General features: G+C 37.1%; 1 protein-coding gene and 1 long non-coding RNA gene across 4 annotated transcripts in view; both read right to left on the bottom strand.

The window, feature by feature from the left end:
• Nucleotides 1–5012: 5012 nt before the first annotated feature.
• Nucleotides 5013–10268, bottom strand: LOC115951455 (AUGMIN subunit 6-like). Its single transcript, XM_031068661.1, has 9 exons — nt 10194–10268; nt 9998–10092; nt 9398–9548; nt 8682–8807; nt 8403–8559; nt 7619–7679; nt 7216–7537; nt 6115–6381; nt 5013–5653 (listed from the first exon to the last, which is right to left on the bottom strand). Exons 1-9 carry the CDS (start codon nt 10266–10268, stop codon nt 5624–5626), a joined length of 1284 nt encoding a protein of 427 aa, XP_030924521.1. The 3' UTR covers nt 5013–5623.
• A 357-nt stretch (nt 10269–10625) lies between these two features.
• LOC115952909 overlaps nt 10626–23491 on the bottom strand; it is a 34082-nt gene continuing 21216 nt past the window's right edge. The window contains exons 2-9 of one of the 3 annotated variants that reach the window (XR_004083593.1): nt 15120–15185; nt 13938–14082; nt 13631–13849; nt 12977–13141; nt 12753–12868; nt 11823–11973; nt 11268–11351; nt 10626–11172 (exon numbers count right to left, since the gene is read on the bottom strand). This is a non-coding gene — a long non-coding RNA (uncharacterized LOC115952909). Of the gene's footprint in view, nt 11173–11267; nt 11352–11822; nt 12869–12976; nt 13142–13630; nt 13850–13937; nt 14083–14406; nt 14486–15119; nt 15186–23491 lie in introns of those variants that run through there. The other 2 variants (XR_004083591.1, XR_004083592.1) reach the window with 2 other exon arrangements.

The raw sequence follows: 23491 nt of genomic DNA, 5'->3' as shown, positions 1-23491 counted from the left end.
GCTCATGCAACAATGAATGCCAATCAAATAAAATAAATTAGAAACAAACAGAAAAATAAAAACAAAATAAGGAAAAAAATGGAACGAAGTACCAATAGAAAAGTTTCCACCAGCTATGCTTTGCTCCAAAAAATTGCCCCTGAACACGCAGCAGCTCCCCGACAACGGCACCAAAATTGCTTGCTCACTACCAAGTGCAGGAAATCATAGTAATATAATCCTCAAAGTATCGAGGTTGAACCACAAGGAGCAGAATTTAAAGACAATATAATTAAATAACAATTTGGGTGAAAAGAAAAATACTTTTGCTTGGTCACTGTGAACAAGAATAATAATAAAAACTGATTTAAATTTATAATGTAAATACTAGGGCATTAGGATGTTTCCCTATATCGATATGAAATTCTTTGTGATCTAAGAAAATATCTATTTCATAATTGATTGTTCTTATACAATTAAAAACTTATGATTTAGTTGAACTGAGACAATTCAAGAACGCATGATAACCTTGATTAATAATGCGGTTAAAAAAGTTTCCAGAAAAATCCATTCACTTTAAAACCTGATTTCTATTTGAAACTATTAGAAATTCATCTAAACAATAAGAAAAACATGATTGAACTTATTGAAAGCATGGAAGAACTAATATATCAAAAGAAATCTAATTGAACAATCAAATATATTGTTGATAAAATCCTAAAAAGAATCACATTGAATATTCATACCGCATAAAAGAAACATAAACCCTAGCCCTAGCAAAGAGTTTAGGTTGCCATTAGAGAAAGAAAAATACAAGGTTTTCTCTGCCAAAATTTGTTCCACATAGCCTCCCTTCAAAACCCTAATGTCTAAGTGTCCCAAGAAAATAAAACATTTACTATTTAATCTCTGTCTAGGTTTACAGCAGTAATTTGTGAGTTAATTTCGGTCTTTAAAAATTGAGAATTTCAAAAAAACTCAAAACTGAAAAGTTGTAGATATGTAAGTCACGATTCCAACCCATCCAGTCTTGTGCCAATTGGATTTTTGAGGAGAGAGATACATCCAAAATACTGATCAATGCTCAAATCAGATTTTTCCTTTTCAGATTCTGCCTCTTTGATTTCTTTCCTTATTTGAGGCTTCCAATCATGGTAGACGATCCAAGTACTCCAGCTGCACCTCCTTAGACATTTAAGTATAGTCCTTTAGCTCTACTTTAATTCTAGTTTGGCCTCCATTCTCTCACAAATTCCTATAAACTCATCTTTCTCACATGATTTCCTGAAAGTAGAAAATTAAACACAATGAATAGCATTTTATTCAAGAAATTATGTAAAGATAAATAATAGGGACTAATGCAAATCATGGCTTAATTATACAAATTAAGCATAGTAATAAGGAGATAATGCCCACATAGATATATAATAAGAATACATTTTAAGGTTTTATCAGGATCACACTATCCCAATTAAGCGTCTCAGATCTATGATAGAGTCGAAATATGAGGGCCATAAGCCTTCTTACTACAAGGTAAGGGAAACAAAAGGCGATTGGAAAGATGTTTGGGAATTGGAAAGAGTCTTACCAAAGGTTGCAAAAGTTGCTAATGGCATGTATTGATCAGGATCCGACTACCTAGGTGTTCTATTGTACCACATCCACCGGTGAAGATGACACAATATTTTTGAATTATGTGTTTTGGTGTTTCGGTCCAAGCATTGATAGATTCAAATATTGCAAGCTGCTTATCAGTATTGATGGGAGCCATCTGTATGGTAAATATCACGGAAAGTTGTTGGTTGCAATGGCAACTGACGCTAACAACAAGGTATTCCCTCTCACCTTTGCTATTGTGGATTCTGAGTTAGGGTCCAATTGGAGGTGGTTTTTACAATGCCTCAAAGATGCAATTGGTCACGTGATACCTAACGAAGGTATTTGCATAATTTTTAACCGACATCTTGGTATCAAAAATGTCATTGCAAACTGGCCTAGAAAGGATGATGGAAGAACACAGGTATATCATAGATATTGCCTTTGACATGTTGCTAGCAACTTCAACACACATTTTCAGAACTCGACTCTAAAGTCAGCGGTGTTGAAAGCGGGATATGCTACTCAGGTAGTTAAATTTGATATCATAATAGAGACCATTAAGCAGGTGGAAATGGAGGCCATTAGAAGTAAGAAGAAGGTGACGGGGAAGGATGGCAAGGAAAAGAATCAAGATTATTTTCCATACACATACCTAATGAGTGAGTATGTGTATATGTGAACCCAGTCACATGATGGTGGGAGACATTTTGGGGCAATGACAACCAATATATCAAAGTACTTCAATGGTGTACTGAAAGGTGCACGGGGCCATCCTATTGCCGTGTTGGTTGAGTTCACTTGTAACAAACTTGTTCAATATTTCCAGGACCGGCACAAAGAATACCATTATGAGTTGTCAGAGGGTAAGAAATGGAGTGAATATGCCTTATCCATGTGGGATGGAAATAAACGTAAATCTAAGAAACGCTATCTCAAGCCATTTAACAATGAATAGCTGATATTTCAAGTAGTTACCCAACTCAACACGTGTAGTGCAGGAGGGGGAAACCACAATTATGAAGTTCGGTTGCAGAAAAGAACATGCAGTTATGGGAAATGGCACAACATAGGGATCCCATGTTCACATGCAATTAGAGTATGTGACTATTTACATATTGATTCAACCACATATATTCACCCATGTTATGGTTTGAACAATGCCCTTAACACTTATGAGCATGCATTTGTGACTCCTAAGTCACAGTCATTGTGGAGGGATCCCATGGGGCCAAAGTGGTTGCCTAATCCAGCATTGTTGTGGGCCAACGGTCGACCAGTAAAGTCAAGAATAAGGAATGAGATGGATGGAGTGAGGAATAAGGATCAAGAACTGGGATGGCGGAGAGAGGATGCAGATTTGATAGAGAGTCAACCCAAGCAGACATGTGGACTATGTCATGCTTTTGGGCATAACCGCAGAAAATGTCCGTAGTCCTGTGGCGCTTTCACAAGTGGTCATGTTCCACACTAGGTTGGTACATGGAAAAGTTATGCATCGGTTAAATAATTGTTGTTCATTCGATGTTTACCTAATGTTTACTATCTTGTCTCCTAACATGATTACTCTACGTTTTTCAGGCATGCTTCCATGGACGACGTTTTTGTCGTGCAGACCGTCGATGTTAGGAAAAGTGACTATGTTGTATTGGCTCTATGTTAACTTTTTGGTTTTTGTTGAATATACTTGTAATTCTCTATCCAATGTACCTCTATGAAGATTGTGATCTGAGTAATATGGTTAGAACTGCAAATTAAGCGTGGTTGGGCATGTTTAGAATGTTGATATATTGCGAATGACTTTTATTGCGATGTAAGTGCATTTGAATTGTAAAACCATGTTTATGTAGAGAGCGTAATAGTTTCTATAGTTTGGTGCCTATTGAGAACGCGTTTTGATGTAATTTTAGTGTATCTACATTCTCAGCTTCTCTGCCTCTCAATGAGTGTTTATGGATTACATTCTCAGCTTCTCTATCTCTGTTTCTTAGCAGGTGCATCATTTCAATTTCTGGTTTGCCTGCATGTCCAGGGAAAAAAAAAATTCCGAGTGAATGGTTTGAGGAATAAGCAGAGCAAAACAGAGCAAAAAAAAAAAAAAAATTCTTCGTGGAACTCGAGTCTATGAAACTCAAGTTCCACTGAAAAAACAGGGCAAAACAGAGCAACTTCTTGGACTAAACAGAGTTTTCAGCACATTTGATCTCAAGAATTAAATTCTTGAGTTCTTAATGGAACTCGAGTCTATAAAACTCGAGTTCCACTGAACATCAAATTTGAGTTTTTTTTTTTTTTATTATTTTTTTTAAATCTCACATTTTTTTTTCTTTTGTACAAATGAGAACAGTTTTTTTAGAAATGTAAGTGTGAACATAAGTTCGATCAAGGTGTTTCAAGGATTAAATCACATTTGGTTGAAGTTAATGATCTTGTTATTTGTAACAAACTAGTAAAATTGTTCAAGAAGAAGCATATTTTTCTCTCAAAAACAAAGAAAAGAAAAAGAAAAGAAGCTTAACTAGCCTTTAAAATTTAGCAGCGTACAAAAAGTTAATCGGATTTTGATTTAATTATATTTATAGTATATATGTATGTGCTATAAAGTATAGAGAGAAAAAGACAAAACATAATTATATAATATTTTAAAAAAATTAGAAAATGCTTATTTTTTTTATGAAAAAACTTATTTTTATAATTCTATAGATCCTTTTATTTTAAATTATTTGTTATTCTTCTATTGATCCAATTTTACGCCCATGTGCTTCATGAATCATGGGATCCAAATAAACCTGCATAGAGTTTAAGGTGGTTCAATCAGATCACACTGGCACAACTCTCGCATAGCTTATATTCGACCAAACCATGATGGTAGGTGCCAGCCCATGATCACACTTCCTCAGCCAATGATATGCTTCCTTCAGAAATTTATCTGTTCCTTCATTGTACATACTAAAATTATTAAAGTGTAAAACAAATTAATTTCAATTGGGCCAGGCCTCTGAGGCTAACAAGAAGTCTAGGAATACATTTTGTCATGCAATTTGACAGACGGCTTGCTTTTGTGTTAACCGTAATTGAATTATTTTTCACCAGGCACCGATAATGACCTCATGTATAAGTGATGTAATCCGATCATAAGTTAGTGTCTATGCAAGTTCTGATCAAGCACATTGCAAAAGATCGTATCTCATAAAGATAATATGTTTGTTCTCCCCCAAAGGAGTGTGATCAATTTCTACCCACCAGCTCCCCCGTATTAGGTGAGCTTGACTCCTCTTGTTAAAAAAAAAATATTAAAAGAAAAAGTAAAGTCGGTTGTGACTGCTGCAAAACTGAGAAGAATTAATATTTAGTAGAATCAAGTGGAGTCTACATGGTTAAGCTGAATTAACGAAACATGGCCTTGCTCAACAAAATAAATAAAAGTAATCCAACCGTTACAGACAGTAACTTCTCATTCCTGATGAATCGCAAAATACATTATCAAATTCATGTGATACACATCTATCAAACACATAATAAACAGTCCATCAACAATCATTCTTGACAGTTTAAAACAGGATGCTAAGTGAATGTGGTATTGCTGCCAGAAACTTGTCAGGCTAGAAACCAACCTTCACGTTCTATTTCTAACCATGGGATGCCGCATTTCTCTTCTTGAGTAACATTTTATGAACCGACTGTCAAGGGAAGTTTTCAAATTCGGACTCTATTGGTTGGCTGCAGATTTTGGCCAACACCCAGGTCAGCATTCCGATACAGTACAACCATCTCAAGTTCCAGGCACCTGTCAAGCATCTAAAAAGGTGCTGCCCAATGGCTCATAGTTCCCTCCACAATAGGATAAAAAATGTGCCGAATATGTGGGCAGAATATACAGAAGATGAAGAAGGAAAAGAGATATCCTACAAACACCGTGTCATACAAAAATAATGGGGAGGAGAGAGTATGCCCACTGTGGAATGAAAACAAAACCATCACAGCAACCAAATTATCTGGCTCGAGAACACAAGAGCAAGGTTGCCCAAACACCTGTTTCAATTCTCCATCAAGGCTGTTTCAGTTTCGGACAGTGGAGCTGCAAGACAATGGGCAAAATATTTCAGAATGATACATCTAACAATTGTGAAAACCATATGGAAAAGTTAAATTCTCAGTAAGGTTTTTAGTGAAAGAAAGCTCTCAATAAAGTTAGGCAGTGGTACAGAAAAGGAATGCAGAATATGTTAATCATGTATTTGTTGTGAAAGGACAAAGGTATGTGATGCCAGCTTATTTTGTTTGCGGAGAGAGACGGTGAGAGCAAAGCCCACTGAAGAGATAAGAATCTGAAACACAAGTTCTTAAACTTTAAATACCTTTCTCTTGGCCTTGATAAGACTCACAAGATTGAGGCTAACAAATAATTAGGGTCCCAACTCCCAAGTAAGATCCACATGGTAAATCCTAAATGATTTGACTGTCTAAATTGTGACAGTACAATACAGATACATTTCACACTAAAAGTAAAGCATTCAACAGGAATGAGTGGACACATACCTCTTCCAGATTCCTTAAATGGGTAAGGCTCAGAGTCTTTACAGCATTTGTAAACCCAAGGGAGGGGAGGTTCCCAGCCACCAAAGGCTCTAAATGGCATAAGAAGGAGAATAGCATGAAGAATATCTGATTACACATTACCTGAAAGCTAGCTAAGTGCTGCTGATGCTCAGCAAGAGTGGCAGCTAAAGACTCAGCATGGCCACTTGTACCACCATCCTGTGTGTTTCGTAAAATTTCTGGACCTTCTCCATCATTAGCTTTTGCCTATGAAACAACATAAAAATAACAATACTTCACTGAGAAGGGCAAATCAATACCTTATCTCAAAACCAAAAACAGTAACAAAACCACATTAAACAGGATGGAGTTCTCTAATTTTTGTTTTTAAAGTGATTTAAATACCAAATCCATATTACAAACAGAAAAAAATCACTAAGGATGGTACAGCATGAAATGGAAGTGTTTAAACTTTTAAGCAAGGGAATTGTTGGTCCATTCTGGAAAAACCAAAAAACCTACGAGTCACCATAAATGAAGTTTCTAAGGCTATCCAAGCATGCAGGCTAACAAGGGTATGCCCATGTGCCAACAAGCTGTGGCTCAAGTGGCACTTCATCCTCCCACAAGAACATGCAGACGGTGAAGTCGTGCGATCAAAGCCCATAGGGGGAATGTGCATCTTACCAATAAAAAAAAGGGTCAGCCCATGTTTCAAAAGGAAATCAGCAAAAGACTTCGTTGGAGTAAATACCAAGAGCCATTTCCTTAACATAAAAGATGGAGAAAGTAGCCGTATAGGGGCTGGTATGAGTGAAATACAATAGTGACCAAAGTACATCTTCTACAGTTGTCACCTAATTTATGAGCACAAAATCACCTATCAAACCAAACTTTGAGATAAAAACTAGAGTAACAGCAGAACAATAACATTTCAGGAATAACAGTGGAGGTGTTAAATTCAATCAAGTTCCAGAACTAGTAATTTGAATCACTAAATAACATGTCTCAACTGCAACCAAAATCTCAAACACACCATTGCAACAATGACTAATAAAAAATGTTACATAATAAAAAACAGCTTTAAAGAAAAGAGCATACCAAATGAAGTGACTGCTTATGAATACGCTGTAAAGCATGTGTCCAACGCCTGATGATTTCAGCTACATCAACAGTGGGCTGGACTCTTCCACTTCTATCATCTACTCGAGAAACTGTTTCATCATTTACTTGTGAATGGGATGAATCTAAGTTCTTCTTCAGCGTTTCCCTATTTACGTTGACATATGATCCACCACTCTGCTCTTTGTCATCCATATGTGTTGTAGGTAGGTCACTAGGCTGGACTGATAAGACATCGGAATGAGGAACCTGAGAACTCTGATCCATAGCTGCAAGCAAAGATGATCCAGAGATGCGGTACCTAAAAAGGAAATTTATGCATGAGTAGGTGTGTTGGAAAATGGCATCTATGAAACTAGAAAGACATGGGATGCTAAATTACCTGAGTTCACGGTGAGCTATCAAGTCCTCAATAGGACCTAAGGCAAGAACTTCATGTTCACCTGTACATTAAAATGATCAGCTTTAAAGTCATCAGAGTATAATCACAAGAAAGAAAGGAGGAAAAGTAAACCAAAGAAGGAAAAAAAATTTCAGCTATTCTTGTTCATTCAGAAACCAAAGCAACATGGATTATTTTCCAAGACACGTGTCAGTTTACAGAGAAAGACAGCTCAAGTATTTCTCAAAAATTTCCTCGGTAATTACTGCAAAATCTCACTGATATAATCAATCTCAGAATTTCCCTTGACATAATATGACCTTAAAATAAAGTTACATCCAAAACTAAAAACAATAATAGCCTTAGAAGGAGAGTACAATAATTAGAGGAGAAAGCCTTATGACGAAGGCCACTTCTTAACCTATAATCTGCATCTGAAGTTCACAAAACAGCAGGCACAAACTACGTCAACCACAAAACTGATGTACTGTACTAGTCTGCACTCAAATGTTTTTTTTTCTAAGAAGACATGAGACAAGATTTAAATAAGGACAAGAACTAAATTATCTACTCTCCCCAGTGTAAAATGCCTAACACTTCTAGAAAGAAGGGAACAAAATCATGGAAGGCGTACAATCTTAGAAACAAAAGCACTCATCCTTCCATACTCGGTATTAATCCCTAAATGATATAGATTACCAACCTCAATAAATCTAGGAGACTAAAATGAAATAATTTGGATTCTGTAAGAAAATTCGAAAAGAACCAGTGCTCCAACGCTTACTTTTACAAGCTAATATTGACTCCCACAAGCGAGTAGCCTTTGAAACTAAATGGGAATTCTGACCTGAACTAGATACAAGGTCATCCCAGAGTTCCCCTTCTGACTTCACTTTATTTCTCAAGTCATGCATTTTTTCCAGCTCTTGCTGCAAATAAGTCTAAGTCCAAGTTTTCCAAGAAAAAGCATAAGAAAAATTACAAAGCCATGTGCAAGAACATAAATCTTCTAGTTATTAACCAAAAGCCCATCCCATGAATGTTTGATGAGTCTGCACCATACCTCTTCAGCACAAAGACCACGAAACTCTGCAGTCATTTCGTGAGCCAAATTTGACCACATAGCTTGTCGCTGTACTGCTGTTTCTGCATTCATAAGAAATCTTCTCCGTTCGACCGCTTTTCTTGCCTGTTTAAGACATGAGGTTCATATCACTGCTACTGAATGTCAAGTAGATTTGAAAACTGATGGTAATGAGAAAGCCAATTAAAAACTTAAACCAAAAGAAGAGGAAGTAAGACAAGTCAAAACACACACTCACATGATTTTTTTTAAACATGGTATCAACCATTATTAGCATTACACTAACAGTAAGTATTAGAGAAAACCAAGTAGTTAATACAGATCATATTAACATTGGTGCACCCAACACAGAATGTATGTGACATCCTTGAAACAGCAATATTTGTATGTAAGGCTTTTTAATTTCAGAAGAAGACAATTCAATGTCAAAAGGCCACATCATATTAGAATTAAGAAAATTAGCTCTCTAAAAGAAAGAAAGCGTTGAAACTAGAGAACTATGACTGTCATTCATTTTCAATAATGTCAAACACCTCATTTTGACATAAACCCTATATGAATACAGATATATCATGATCTTCAGAAATTCAGAGATAAACATTTCTGGCACCTTCTATCACTAACTTCAAATAGTTATGCTTTGCTACTATTATTCAAGTGTGAAAAGGGAAAAAAAATCATAAAAACAGTACTACCTTTGTTACAGGAAGAAATGTGGCTGCATGGGAAAAGGCTACATCGGTCAGCGATCCAGGCAGTGGATTAGAAGCTACATCAGCTGCAAAAGTCCGTCTATGAACCTCTCGCAAAGCATGCAAAGAAAGTTGCCACCAGAGTTCTACAAATCTGCAGCGAACACATAAAGCTTATAATCTACTTCAGTTACATTGACAACCACCATCCTAAAAATGCAAATTAAGCAACTTTGAAGTTAGCAAGCATTGTCAGAACAAAAGAAGCAAAAATGTTTACGTGCTCGTTCCCACGTTTCATGAATTACAAAATTGGGGCTTCTAACAAATACTATTCACAATGCAGCATTTCTTAAATCCTCAATACACTTATCTTCCGTAACTCCCAAAAATAAAGAAAGAAAGAAACTTAAAAATCATACAGTTTCCATCTGGGACCAATGTAAATAACCAAAAGTTCCCACTTAATCAAACCCAACACCGCCCATTTTGGCTTTTACTCAAGATCAGATAATAAACTTCCATTTTCTTTTTTAACTTTCCTCAGTTTTCTCACAAACCAAACACAATTGTACTAAACCCTCAATATCCAGTACAACCAACCTGGGTCCACAACACGTGGCGAGCGAGGAAACCCTGGAATTGCTTCTGGGAAGAGCCCCTTGTGATTCGAGCTCACTAATAATCCCTTGCACAACCTAACCAACCAAAATCCCACACAAAAATTTCAAATTTCAAACCCCCAAAAAACAAAAACCAAAAAAATCCTGAACTCCCAATATGAAAAATAAAATTTCACCTTCCGAAAATCCCTCGATTGCGCCGAGTCGAAGATTGGCCACACCTTGTCGAAATCCTGTACAATAATAGTCATTTTTTATGACAGTTATCAATTAAATCATATTCCTGATCTATAACACGTAACTAATCTCAGTTAAATGACAGATGTATAACAACAAGGAAGCCAAAAACTGTAACAGATCAAATCTGCATATCAAACTTACAATTGATCAAAAAACAGGTCCATCAACATAGTTTTTCCAGTCCCTACTCCTCCAAAAAGATGTAGACCCTTGACAGGCGAGTATGAAGATTGGGGTATGAATCGAGACCACAACCACCTACTCCTGTATACAAACAAATTGTTGACTAATTGGCAAATGGGCATCAGCAGAAGCAACAAGCTCATCATATAGTCTCTGAAGTTCTCTTAAGGTGTCTACCTGCAAAAACACTCTTAGATCCATTCAACTAGGAAAACCATAGCAGATATGAAAGTAATTGCCTTACAACTATGTACAAAGTCCATTAAGTCCATAGCAGATATGAAAGTAAAGAGTTCAAGTTTGGGCCCATATATAATGTGGGAGTGTTTTTGAATTATAGTTATGTGATTAAATTCACCATTTCCTAATAGCTTACACTTTTGGGACAAGTCACAATTTATCACGTATTATTATCATGATTTTCCTTTCAATGCGAACAAGTATTCAATAAAGTGAGTATGCAATTAATTCAAAAATTACACATGAAAGGAACTACATTAATAGACAAACACACCAAGGAGCGAACAGATTCACAAAAATCAACAACAAGATGTTTGCATTACACAGAAAGTCCTTGTAATCATAAAGAATCAGGATAAAGAGAGAGTTTGAGCCTGCAACTCAACAAAATAAACACGCCTCGGTTCCTGCAAGGGTCTCAAGGATTTTCTTGGCAACAGCCCCAGCAGCAACTCTTCCAATAGTTTCTCTTGCTGAAGATCTACCACCACCCTTCATTTACAAATTAAATTCAAATAAATTAGGTGCAATAAATTACCAAAATGCGCTTAGCGCCGCCATTAAACTTCAATGCCAAAAGACATTACCTGCACTGCTCTTGCACCATATTTCATGTCACAAGTAGCATCTGCATGAGAAGGCCTATAAGCCGTTGACATTTCACTGTAATCCTGAAAATTTTATAAGGAAATGCCAAAAATATGTTAACCCTCCAAAGCAGTTGTTTATCTTCATAAACATTTCCTCCTCACACCCATTATGACTTAATTATCTAGCATCAAATACTCACGTCCTCTCTGATCAGTATTGGGCACAAATACAGATATTGGTGTGCCAGTAGTTACTTCTGTAGTTGACAAATCATGTGTACAACCAAAAAAAAACAAGAATTTTAGCCGAGCACCACGACTCTGACCAAATTTATCTGAATAATAACCAAAAAAAAAATCTTAACCTGGCCTCCTGGACACAACAACTTCTACAATTTAATCCTCAAAAAGAAAATTTTCATCATCAAAAGATATCAGTACCCCAGTAACCATAACTACTTCCAACACGCAATAAAGGCATCTCATATAAGTAAAGGACACATTATCATCAGCAATGAATAGAGCAAGAGCAAAGTCTACAACAACCAATACCTTCTGTCAAGTTCAACTTCCATATCAGCTTCTGATAAGGGAAGTCTAGGAGGGCATCCATCAATGATGCAACCAACACCACCTCCATGAGATTCTCCATAAGTTGTTACACAAAAATAGTTTCCATATGTACTACCAGCAGCCTGAATCTCTGTGATTCAGCAATAACCATGTCAGAATCCAAAATTTCAACTTTTAGTCCTATTCTCCAACCCCATTATTGTTAAATAAAAAAACCCAAATCTGTCATATCAAACTCCTATCTCTTCTCTCTAATTTTGCAGCAACTGAATAAAGCATAAAGCTTCTCCTATTTTTCATTCACAAGCATGAAATGTATTTAATTGTCTTAACAGCCTATATGGTCCTACCATGATGGTAAACTGTTACAGATCAGTACTGAATTATAGACAGCAGCACTTAGCCATATTATTGGCTACATTTTTGAAGTCTCTCTGAACCCAAACAAAAGAAAAACTTAAGATCAAAAAGGCATGCAATATAAAACTTTCATCCAATGCCATGTACAGTGGCAAATTCATCTAGAGCTTACCATCTCTGTGGCGTTACTAATAACACAGTAAATGCACCATAAGTTATTAAAATGTCTATGAAAAATTTCTCCATGGTGGATATCACATGACACTATCTATAATCAACAATCAGTTCAAAGTGCATTTCAGGAATTGATAAAATAAATTTCAGCCTAGAAGGATATGCTTGATTCATCACTATGATAATAAATTCTCAGAATCTAATCTAGTCACTCCGTACAACTCTTAAGTTCCCTCAACTGATTTTGGGGGTGCAATCGTTCATTCCAGAAAAATATGATTAGCAGCTAAACTACTTCATTTTCACCAAATTAACATACAAAAAAAACAATTGTGTATTTACACCAAAAGCTAAAATTCTACAAAAACAGGTAACCATGCTAGTCTTCATCAGAAATCTTTTGCTTCTTCCACTTATAGGCAGCTTCCAAGATTTTAAGATTAGTCGTCTGAGCTTCCTCAGGGAACATATAATTGATGTATTCCTCATACCTGCCAATTTAAACTTGTTAGTACTGGCAAATAAGGAAAAGCCTAAAGAATGTAAGGAACACAATTATATCAAACCTTAATATGACTTTTATAAGTTAATTAACATACCCAGCCGGACCATCCTCATACACCATCTGCCTCCTCTTTTTCAGCTTCTTTGGCAGCTTAGCCTGGACTAAACTAATATCACCAAGCTCCCCAAAACTGCTCTCCATGTTCAGCCACCATTCCAGTAGCATTGCTCTTTCCTCTTTTTACTCAGGTGCAGATGTTCTGTAGTAGTTAATGGCTTTCTCAAAAACCCCCGATTCATAGAAAACAAAAGAAAAGGGATAGAGCTTGTTTTATTTGTGATGGAATTTAAACACAATCAAATTATAAATTAAAAGAAGTAAACAATAAGATTTTGCCAAAAAAAATAAATGTATTATTACCAATTATCTAAAAATCAATTTAGTCAACAAGCTTTAAAAAAGTATGCCAAGTGCATTTACAATTAAGTCAAATTGCTAGACTAGTAACCAAAAAAGTGATCATCATATCCGCAGAATTATCGGATATCAAGTGGCAAAATAAATCACACTATAAGACAGAATTGACCCAATTTTGAAAACAAAAAAAAAAATGAACGAACTTCATTTATTTATCAGATAGGGCCCCTTTTTCATTATTTCTGGAATAGCAGGATTAAGAATCAAGAAACAATAACTTCTTTCATTTTTATGAGTAACAGAAAATTTACTGAAAAACTATTGCATGTACCTTCCACAATAACTCCGGCATATCCAGTGCTGGTTGGGCAATTGCAAGCTCAAAGATTGCCCTAGGTCGCTTAGTCGCACACAAAGATCTCTCTAACTCCGCATACTTGCTCCATGCATAACAGTTTTCAGGCGCCCACTCCAAATACTTCTCACAAAGCTTTCAGCCACGGTCTATATTTCCAAGCTAAAGCTCTATCTCAATATACTTGTTGAATATCTATTGGGTTAAAAAGCAAAATCACAAGTGTGAGAATATGTGGAATATGCCAAATATAGTACATATTTAAATTCAATCAATAAATGACCTTATCTTTAGGAGCTATGCCAATTGCATTTCCCAGGATTTGTCGTGCAGCCTTGAGATTTAGCTGCCGGACCTCAAATTGAGCAGCTAGAAGCCATAATTTTGCAAAAGAGAATCTCTCATGAGGAATTTGCTTCAGACACTCCCTAGAAAAATTAACAGTAAGTGAGCAATCTCTTCAAAGTCACTTGGGTTTGTCCACTCATGTGAATCATACATAGGAAAACCAGTTACAAGTGCTGTTGTGAATGACTGTTTTTTTTTTTTATAGGTCAGAAACATGTATATTCAATAAACTGCTAAATGCAAAGAAGCACTAGCATATCAAACATACAAGAAAAGAAAGAGAAGTACAAACATAAGAGAAGAAGAACGCTAAGAACAAAGAAGAAGAGAGCATTAACAAATTTCATATAGTAATTTTTATAATGAATGTACATCAGAGAGATTTCCAAGTTGTAAAAACTTACAATTCCTTATTAATTGGTCATAGGAACCAAAAAAGCCATTCCCGCACTCAAGACCTTTATTTTCTTTGATAAGTATTCCCTCACTCAAGACCTAATACATAGAAATTGTGCATTAATGTTCCTGTGTGCAGCATTCAGCAGATGCAAGGACCATTGTTTTATGCGTATGGCAGCACAGACGAAATGTACTATTTCGCCTTTCTCACCTAATCCCACATTGCCCTTATAAAATGGAGGATGAAGCCTAAATTGTGGATAATCTTTGTGAGATTTCAAAATGGCACAATACTTGGATCAAAGTGCTTTAACTAGGCTTAAGTGTAATATACATATACAAAGCCTGAAAACTTGCAAATTACACAACCAATTCCCCCAAAAATGTCTCATTCTCAATCGTCAGCAAGCCCAGAACACCAACCATAGCAAATCATAACAGCCACCACAAAGACTGATTATCCAACACCACTGCCAAGTAAACATGTGAAACACAACACTGCCTTGTGTAAACATCTAAATTACAACCTTGAATTTATTTTGGCCACACACAGCAACAAATACAAGTGAAGTATGAACAACATCATGCAAAAGCATACATTGAAAACAACACAATCCGTTAGAGCTATCTGCCACATTTTTAAGTCTAAACATAAACGCTATGCAGTACATCAACTTTACCAACCACAAAAATAAGTTTTTGACAATCACAAACTTACCCATACACATCTCTTGTGTGCTCCACATATTCTGCATCAAGCTCTTCATACAATGCATAATTAATCCTAAAAATCACAAACAAAAATCAGCAACAAAAATTGAGCATATGAACTTGAATTTTATATTAGCCCTGAGTGTCATATATATATATATATATATATATATACACACGATGTTTATATATTCACTACAATCCTAGTGAAAGTGTAATCTTGGATCACTCAATTGACAACATGATACACTTTTCTCTCAATACTCCAATTTTGGCAACCCAATAATTTTCTTCACTTAACTCGTCTTTTTTACCCAATGTAGAAATTAATATTACAAATACTAGACAAGAAAGTAATATTGTTACCCAAATTTTTTGTCCAAAGAAATTAAAATTAACCAAAAAAAAAAAATACAAATAAAAAATTTCCAACAAATGGGATTAGATGGAAAATTTCATTTGGGTGAACTCAACATTGGCTTTGCAAATCTTCAAATTGCCTTGTTATTTGTCATATCATCAGGCACTCTTGTATATTTTCCAGGTAACAAGGTGGCATCTTGCTGCCTTCTAATGGATTTTCTTATTCATCATAGAGTTATATATGAGTACTTAATCCAACGTGTTCGAAAATTATCGGCTTGATAAAGGTTCACTGCACACACCAACCGAACTGCAATAATATTTATTAACTAAAAAGATTGGAATTTGCATTTATATTAAAACCACAGCTTCAAAACTACAAATCAGAAAACTAGTGTCATCAACAAAGGGAAAACATTAAGCCCTTAATAAAGAAGGAAACCAAGGTGATATCAATTCTTTTATATCAGCTCTTTGGTAGTAATTTTGCATAATCTAACAAAGGAAAAACTCCCATCCACCAACATAACTGAGAAGCATAATGCATGTATAGAAAAGCCTAGACATATGTAAGGTTGAATTTATTCAACCATCTAATTGGCTTTATTCCGTGCCAAATTTGCTTGTAATTCAGCATTTAATAACATTGTATTTAGGTGGGTTTGTTGTAAGGGTAGTGAGTGAGATAGAGTGAAGTTTGCTCAAGAGTGTGCAAGAAAACAGAGACTCGCGGCTGGGACTCGCGGGTGACTCGCGGCTGCAAGCCGCCAGAAGCAGCACACGTGCCAAGCATGCTGGAAGATGAACAGTCATGCTAGCTAGAGCACTACAGGACAAAACAGGACAACTGGCCATACGGTTATCTCGCGACTGGATCTCGCGACTTAGTCAAGCCGCGAGGTCAAGCCGCGAGCCACCCCTGTTTTTGTAAAACCTAACGTTTCACATTCCTCTCCCACTCCAGTATAAATACCCCTTTTACCCACGATTGAAAGAGAGCTTCCAGAGAGAATTTTGAGAGAGAAACCCTAAAGAAAAACCAGATTGTTTCACCCACAATCTCTACCTTAGAGTCTCTTCAAATTCCTCAACTCTCTTCCTCTCCATTGTCAAATCCTTGAGAGGCATTATACCAAACCAGGTTCTCACCATCATCATCATTGTGAGACTGCTGTTTGGATTTCTGAGAAGCAGTTAGGAAGGAACCAATCTTCATTGGTTGATGCTACGGTCTAGTAGCGGAATCCGGGAAGCTAGAAAAGAAAAAGGTTCGGCGCAACCTCGTTGGAGCAAGAAGCTTGGAGGGCTTAGGTGCATTGGGTAGATTAGGCTTGGAGGGTCTATTGCTTGTCCTTGTATCCCAACTGTATTTTCTAGTGGATTGTTTACCGCTTGGAGGGCGGCGGAGAGGTTTTACGCCGAGGGCTTCGGTTTCCTCTTCGATAACACATCGCGTGTTGTCTTTGTGTTTGCATCTTCCTTCCTCTCTATCTTTGCCTTTTTATTATCTGCTGTGGATTTTATTTTGTTATGGCTTAGATAGGTTTCAACCAATTTCGCATTATAGAATGTGTTAAGTTTCCGCACACTAGTTGTTTGACATATTGCTTGAATTGGTTGAGTTGTAATTTGGGGGTCTAAACGTTCAAAGGTGTTTTGTACACGTTTTTGAACTCTCAATTGGTATCAGAGCGGGTACACTGCTATTGGTTTCATTACCATTGTGTGATCCTTGACTCCCTTTTGAGATGGATAGGTCTCAATCCTTAAATGCACCTCCATATTTTGATGGTAGTAATTATGCTTTTTGGAAGGTTCGCATGAGAGCTTTTCTGTGTTCTATTGATGAATCCGTTTGGGATGCTGTTGAGATTGGTTGGACCAAACCTGAGGCAGCCAAATCCACATGGGATAAGGCAGCACTTGCTGCATCTAATGCTAACAGTAAAGCACTCAATGCTATTTTCTGTGGTGTGTCTCCAGATGAATTTCACAGGATTTCTCATATTACCGTTGCCAAAGAAGCATGGGAGATTTTGGAAACCACCTATGAAGGCACGAAGAAAGTGAAAGACACCAAGTTACAAATGCTGACCACTCGGTTTGAGGAGCTCAAAATGAGTGAGGATGAGTCTTTTGACTCTTTCTATGGGAAGCTAAATGAAGTGGTTGTCAGCAAGTTCAACTTGGGGGAGAAAACAGAGGACTCAAAGATTGTAAGGAAGATCCTTCGATCATTGCGGGAAAGTTTTCGTGCTAAAGTGACAGCAATTGAAGAGAGCAATGACCTTGATGACATCAAAGTACAGGAGCTGGTTGGTTCTCTGCAGACTTATAAGATGTCGCTGCCCAATCAACGGAAGAGTAAATCTCTTGCTCTTAAGACCATTAATGAGAAGGTGGAAGATCAAGACTCATCGGGAGAAGATGTGGTTGACAAAGATGTTGCTTACCTTGTCAAAAATTTCAGAAAGTTCTTGAAATTCAAAAATAATGGCAAATTTGATGATAAAAGAAAATTCCAAAGTTCAGGAAGGGAGAAAAGGGATTTCAAAAAGAAAGATGGAAAAGAATCCCAACCTACACAAGGTGTCACTTGTTTCGAATGTAACGGGCATGGACACTTTAAGAAGGAATGTCCGAATTATTTGAAATCGAAAGGTAAAGTGTATGCCACGACCTTACTCGGATTCGTCTGACTCAGAATCTGAAGAGAGCTGTGATGGAGAGGGGAACTATTCGGCTTTTATGACTATTGCTCATGTTGAGTCTTCAGATGAGTTGAATCTGCTTGTACGAGACCTTGGAGAACATAGTGATGATGAATCACTAGGAATTGTTGAAGAATCAGATGCTGAAGAGGAAGAAAGCACAACAAATCTTCAAGAGAATTATAACTCACTCTTGGAGAAGTCGGGTGAGTACACAAGGGTGGCCAAGGCTGCTGTGAGAAAAATGAAGAAGGCTGAGGAGGACTACAAAAGTCTCCTAATCCGATATAGGGAGGCCAAATGTGAGATAGAAACACTGAATGGTGAGTTGTCCGAAACTTACACAAAAGTAAGATTTCTTGAGAGTGAGGTTGTGCAAGCAAATGCTAAAGTAGAGAGGGTCACCACCAAGAAGCTAGATGATGTTATCTCATCTCAAAAGAGCTTTTCAGACAAATCCGGATTGGAATATACCGGAGGAGGTAGTTCATCTGGAAATGTCACTAAAGAAGTGAAGTTTGTAAAGGCCAAAGATCCAGTTGTAGCTAACCTTACTGGTGAGAAGCTCGAGGTGGAGGAGAAGAAGAATTTGGTGAACCAACGGATGTTAAATCCTCGTAATCAGTCTGTGGGCAGGTCTGAATCTCCTGCCAAGTCACGTCCACGACCACAAAGAGGTCCTAGAGGAACTTATGTGTGCCATTATTGCGGACTTCAAGGGCATACTCGACTAAATTGCCAAAAGCTGAGAGCAAAGAATAGTGCAACTCCTCAAAGGTCAGGAGGACCTAGAAATGATAGAAGAATTTGGGCTGGAGATCAATCTAGAGATCAGAATGGTGATCCCGGAATGATGAACGTGATGAAGATGATTGGTGCATTCACCAACTGCTTGGAAAGCTTCTGACGAAGGTTTGAAAGCCCTAACTCCCGTACCCAATCCTATAAGGAAATCACCCCAAACGCAAGTGACGCGTGGGTGAAAAAGGGTACTCATGCATAAGCATTACAACATGTCCATGCATTAATACTTCCTATGCTTTGTGACTATGTTTGTTTGTTTTGCTTGCTATTTTTGCTGTTGGTTGTTTGTTTGTCTACTTGTAAATATTTTTAATTTTGTCTTATCAATCTTTTTGTTTCTTGTGTCAAAAAATCCAAAAATCACATAAAAAATTAGAAAATCAAAAAACTTGATTGAATTTGTTGAGTTTTTGTCTCAAAACTTGTTTTTCCTTGTACCTTTGTGCTAATGGCTTTGTGCATTTTCGAGCATTGCTTGTTTTCATGCACTTATATCACTGTGGGAAAAATCTTGAAATCTATGTGATTGTTGTAAATAGATCTTCAAACTTGTCATGAATGATTAGTGAATGGTTATGTTGATTTTGAGACATGCATAGACTTGTGTCTATATATCTTCCCACTCTTTATTTTTGTTTTGCTAAAAAGAGCTCACCAAATGTAAATCTCCAAATGAAAAGAGATATTGAGCTGCAAAAGTTTGTCGTACATTCTAGTATTCGACTAGGAAAAAGGGTAAGCGACCTTATATTAAAGTGAATGTTTATTCAATAAGCCAAAGGCTTGTTCATTAAAGTGAAATGTCAAATATCACTCTCACAATGAGAGGAAATTGCCTCAAAAGATCAAAAAGATCAAATGTTGATTAAAAGTGGAGTCAAATGTTAAGCTCCAAGTTATGTTATCAAGTTTTGTGGGAGGTCATATATACATATTTCTATAATTGAGATGGGTCACATGATCTAGTGCTAATTGTGTATGTCTTGGTTGAATTGATCATTGAAGCTTCACATTAGACTAAGGACTATCTCATTGTTGATATCCACACACAACACACAAGTTAATGTTCGATAAATGCCATATTCATTTGTGTGATTGTACTTGATGAAATGTGTTTTCACATGCTCAATCTGTGTTAATTCAAGCACAAAAAGATTTTTGAGTATTTTAAGTGTTTTTGGAAAGTATTTTGTTTGAAAAATCTGAAAATTTCAAAAATCCTGTTTTGCCCTGTTTTGGCGGCTCAGTCGCGGGTATGTCAAGTCGCGAGCCTCAGTCGCATCTTCGCTGGTCATTTTTGGCGAGTTGTTCGCGAGTGGAAGGTCCAGTCGCGAGGTTCACTCAGAGATTTTCGCGGCTCAGCTCGCGACTCACTCGCGGGTAGACCTTCCAGTCGCGAAAAACACTTAGAAAAATTTTTCAAATTTTTGTTCTTGAGTGCTTTGGCGGCTTGAGCTGGCGACAGTCGCGAAATTCGCGTGTTTGGCAGAAACAAGAGCAGTTTTTAAACCTTTTTCAGTTTTCCCTCGAACATTTGTAACTGTTCATCTTCTCTCTAAACTTCCTCCTTTCCAAACACTTCGTGAATCCATTTTCAACCCTCATTGGTGCTTCATTTCTTATCCAAATCATCAAGAAAAGATATGGGCTTTGCTTTCTCAATCTCATTTTTCTTTTCCTGGATATTTTTGTTACTGTTTAGATTGATGTTGTGTTCGAAATACTTCTCTCTTTGTGTAATGGGTATGGCGTGTCTTGTTTGATATTGCTCTCATCTGTTTTCATGTTGAGCGGTCACAATGTGTTTTTCACTGTTCTGATTTTTGCCCGTTGTTGAGTATAAAAATCTTTTCTTAAATGGGTTTGGTATTTATTTGACTTACTCATTTCACTTGCCTGAGTATTGATGTTGGTTTTCAGTATTGGTTACTGAGTTTTATGATAACATTATGTGTGTCTCTCATCCATGTGCTCTAGTGTGGATGATTTGTTCTTCATGCTGAAATATTTTCCCATCTTCATATCTCTTGTGGAGTACTTTATGTTATCTGCTCTAAATGATCGAATGCTGTATCTGTTTGCATATCATGGTCATGATAAACTGTCTCACTGACAGTTGTTAGTTTTTTTGTCCATCTATGTCTTTGTGCACTATCACCATATTGCTGCACCTATCATTTTGTGCTCCTTTGTATTGTTGGTAGTTTGGTTGGGACAGCACTATCTTCAGTTTGTGTTTATATATTGAAATTTTGTTTACACTGAATCTTGTTGACAGTTATCTTGTGTGGTATTGTTGTTTGGTTCTTTGCTGTGGGCCTGTTCTCTTGCAGATGTCTCGTCGATCTTCCAAGGGTAAAGACATTGTTACTAACGAACCAGTAACACCAGTTACTAAAAGGACTAGACTATCATCTCAGGCATCTCAAGATCCCAATGAGGATAGGTTCAGACTTCCGCTTAACTCACACGCCTACTCAAACGTTTTTGACAAGTCAACAACTATAGTGGAACGGGTGGTAGAGTTTAACACCTTAGGGACCACTTTTATCCCTCGTATCTTTGAGAAATGAGATTGGGCAAACTTGTTCGGGAACTTTGATGATCCAATGGATGAGCTAGTCAAAGAATGCTTCTCCAATGCAACTGATCTTGGAGTTCAACTCATTTTCTGGGTCAGAGGAACAGAGTTTAGTGTTTTCCCCGACTCCATCGCAGATCTTCTCGGCATCACTAGACCTCAGAATGTAAATCTAACTCCTTATGATGAACGAACTCCAGAAGTTGGAGAAATTCTTCAAATCCTAGGATCCGATCATGAAGTATCCAGTACTGGAACATCCATCAGCACCGCAAAGTTTGCACCTGAGCTGACCACACTGAAGTTGATCATGTTCACCAATCTCTACCCACTGTCCAACACTACATTCATCAATCTTGGGAGAGCTCTATTCCTTTGTGACCTTATTACAGGAGCCCCCATTGATATATGTGCTCACATCTACTACACCTTGAGGAAGACCGCGTGTAGAACTACAGCTCGAGGAATTATTCCATTTTGCAGTCTCATCATGAAGCTCATTCTTCGTGAAGGCATTATTCCTCCTGCAGATGGAAAAATGTTGACCCGTCAGCGTCCCATTTCCATGTTCACTCTTCAAGCCAGCAGAAGTCACTCCTCTAAATCACCAAGGAGTGCTCACATCTCTCCGGTAACTCCATCTGCCCCTGAATCAGAGACACCTGCACACACCACATCTACATCACATGCTGTTCCTGAAGCTTCACCGGCTAGTATTCCGCAAGCACAGACTGCTCCTCATACTGATAGAGTCAGCAGTGTACTTGAGCATATTCAGAAACGTGTTGATGAGCTTGTGGCACTTCTCTACTCCACAAACAACCATGTCCAAATGCGTCTCGAGACTATGGAGAATCAGCTAGATGATATTCAACGAAAGTTGGACGAGAGCCTTTAGCTATTCGTGACAAAAAGGGGGAGAGCATTCAGTAAGGGGGAGGAAGTTTCAAAGGGAAGTGTGCATAGTGATAGGGGGAGTACACACACACACATACTTTTGTTTTTAGTCTTATCCTCTAAACTTATGGTTTTAGATTTATGTTTGTTGGACTATTTAATGTTTTTATGGGTTTGATACACTATGTTTTTGGTGTATAGTTGTTTCTAACTCTTAACATATACTCTTGGTTTAATCTTTAATATATTTTGATGATGTTATTCAGGATGTTTTGTGTTTGTACCCATGTGCTTTTGTAAGCTTTTAGGGTTAATGGTTTATGCATAGTTTGTAGGCTATATGGTTTGTACCTTGCTTAGTGCAGCCTTTATGCTATGTTGAATTCAGTACTTTAATCTAAATGTTCTGCATTTTGGTTTATGTACTGTCTCTCTTGTGCCCTTGTAGGATTGTTCCTAGATGCATATACCTTGTGTGTTATGCATTGGTTGAGTGTTGAGCATACAAGTGTCTTGCCTTGTGCTTGTTATCTTGTATGTCCTTGTGTTCATTCCAAGTGTGAATGAGCACTGTGATCACTACCTTGTGGTGTTCACTTGGTTGATCAAGACATGGTTTGTTTCTTAACTCCATCTTTGCTTGATCACATATTGCCTTTCCATATTGCATTTATATTTCCTGCTTACAATGTCATGGGGTATTGTTGGGTTATCAGGAGTATATGTTCATATGATTCAGTGCTTCCACAGCTTCTAGAGTTAGGTGTGAGTGAGTTTTGTTCAATTGTTCCCAACTCACATGTTAAGTCTAGAGTCTGTTTTAGGATTTTGTCACAGAATAGCCAAAGGGGGAGATTGTAAGGTTGAATTTAGTCAACCATTTTATTGTCTTTATTCCGTGCCAAATTTACCTGTATTTCAGCATTTAGTAACCCTGTATTTAGGTGAGTTTGTTGTAAGGGTAGTGAGTAAGATAGAGTGTTGATTGCTCAAGAGTGTGCAAGAAAACAGAGACTCGCAGCT

The sequence above is a fragment of the Quercus lobata genome, chromosome 7 (assembly GCF_001633185.2).
Source record: "Quercus lobata isolate SW786 chromosome 7, ValleyOak3.0 Primary Assembly, whole genome shotgun sequence".
Lineage (NCBI taxonomy): Eukaryota > Viridiplantae > Streptophyta > Magnoliopsida > Fagales > Fagaceae > Quercus > Quercus lobata.
The sequence above is the reverse complement of the archived record's forward strand: the minus strand, read 5'-3'. Positions and strand labels throughout refer to the sequence as shown.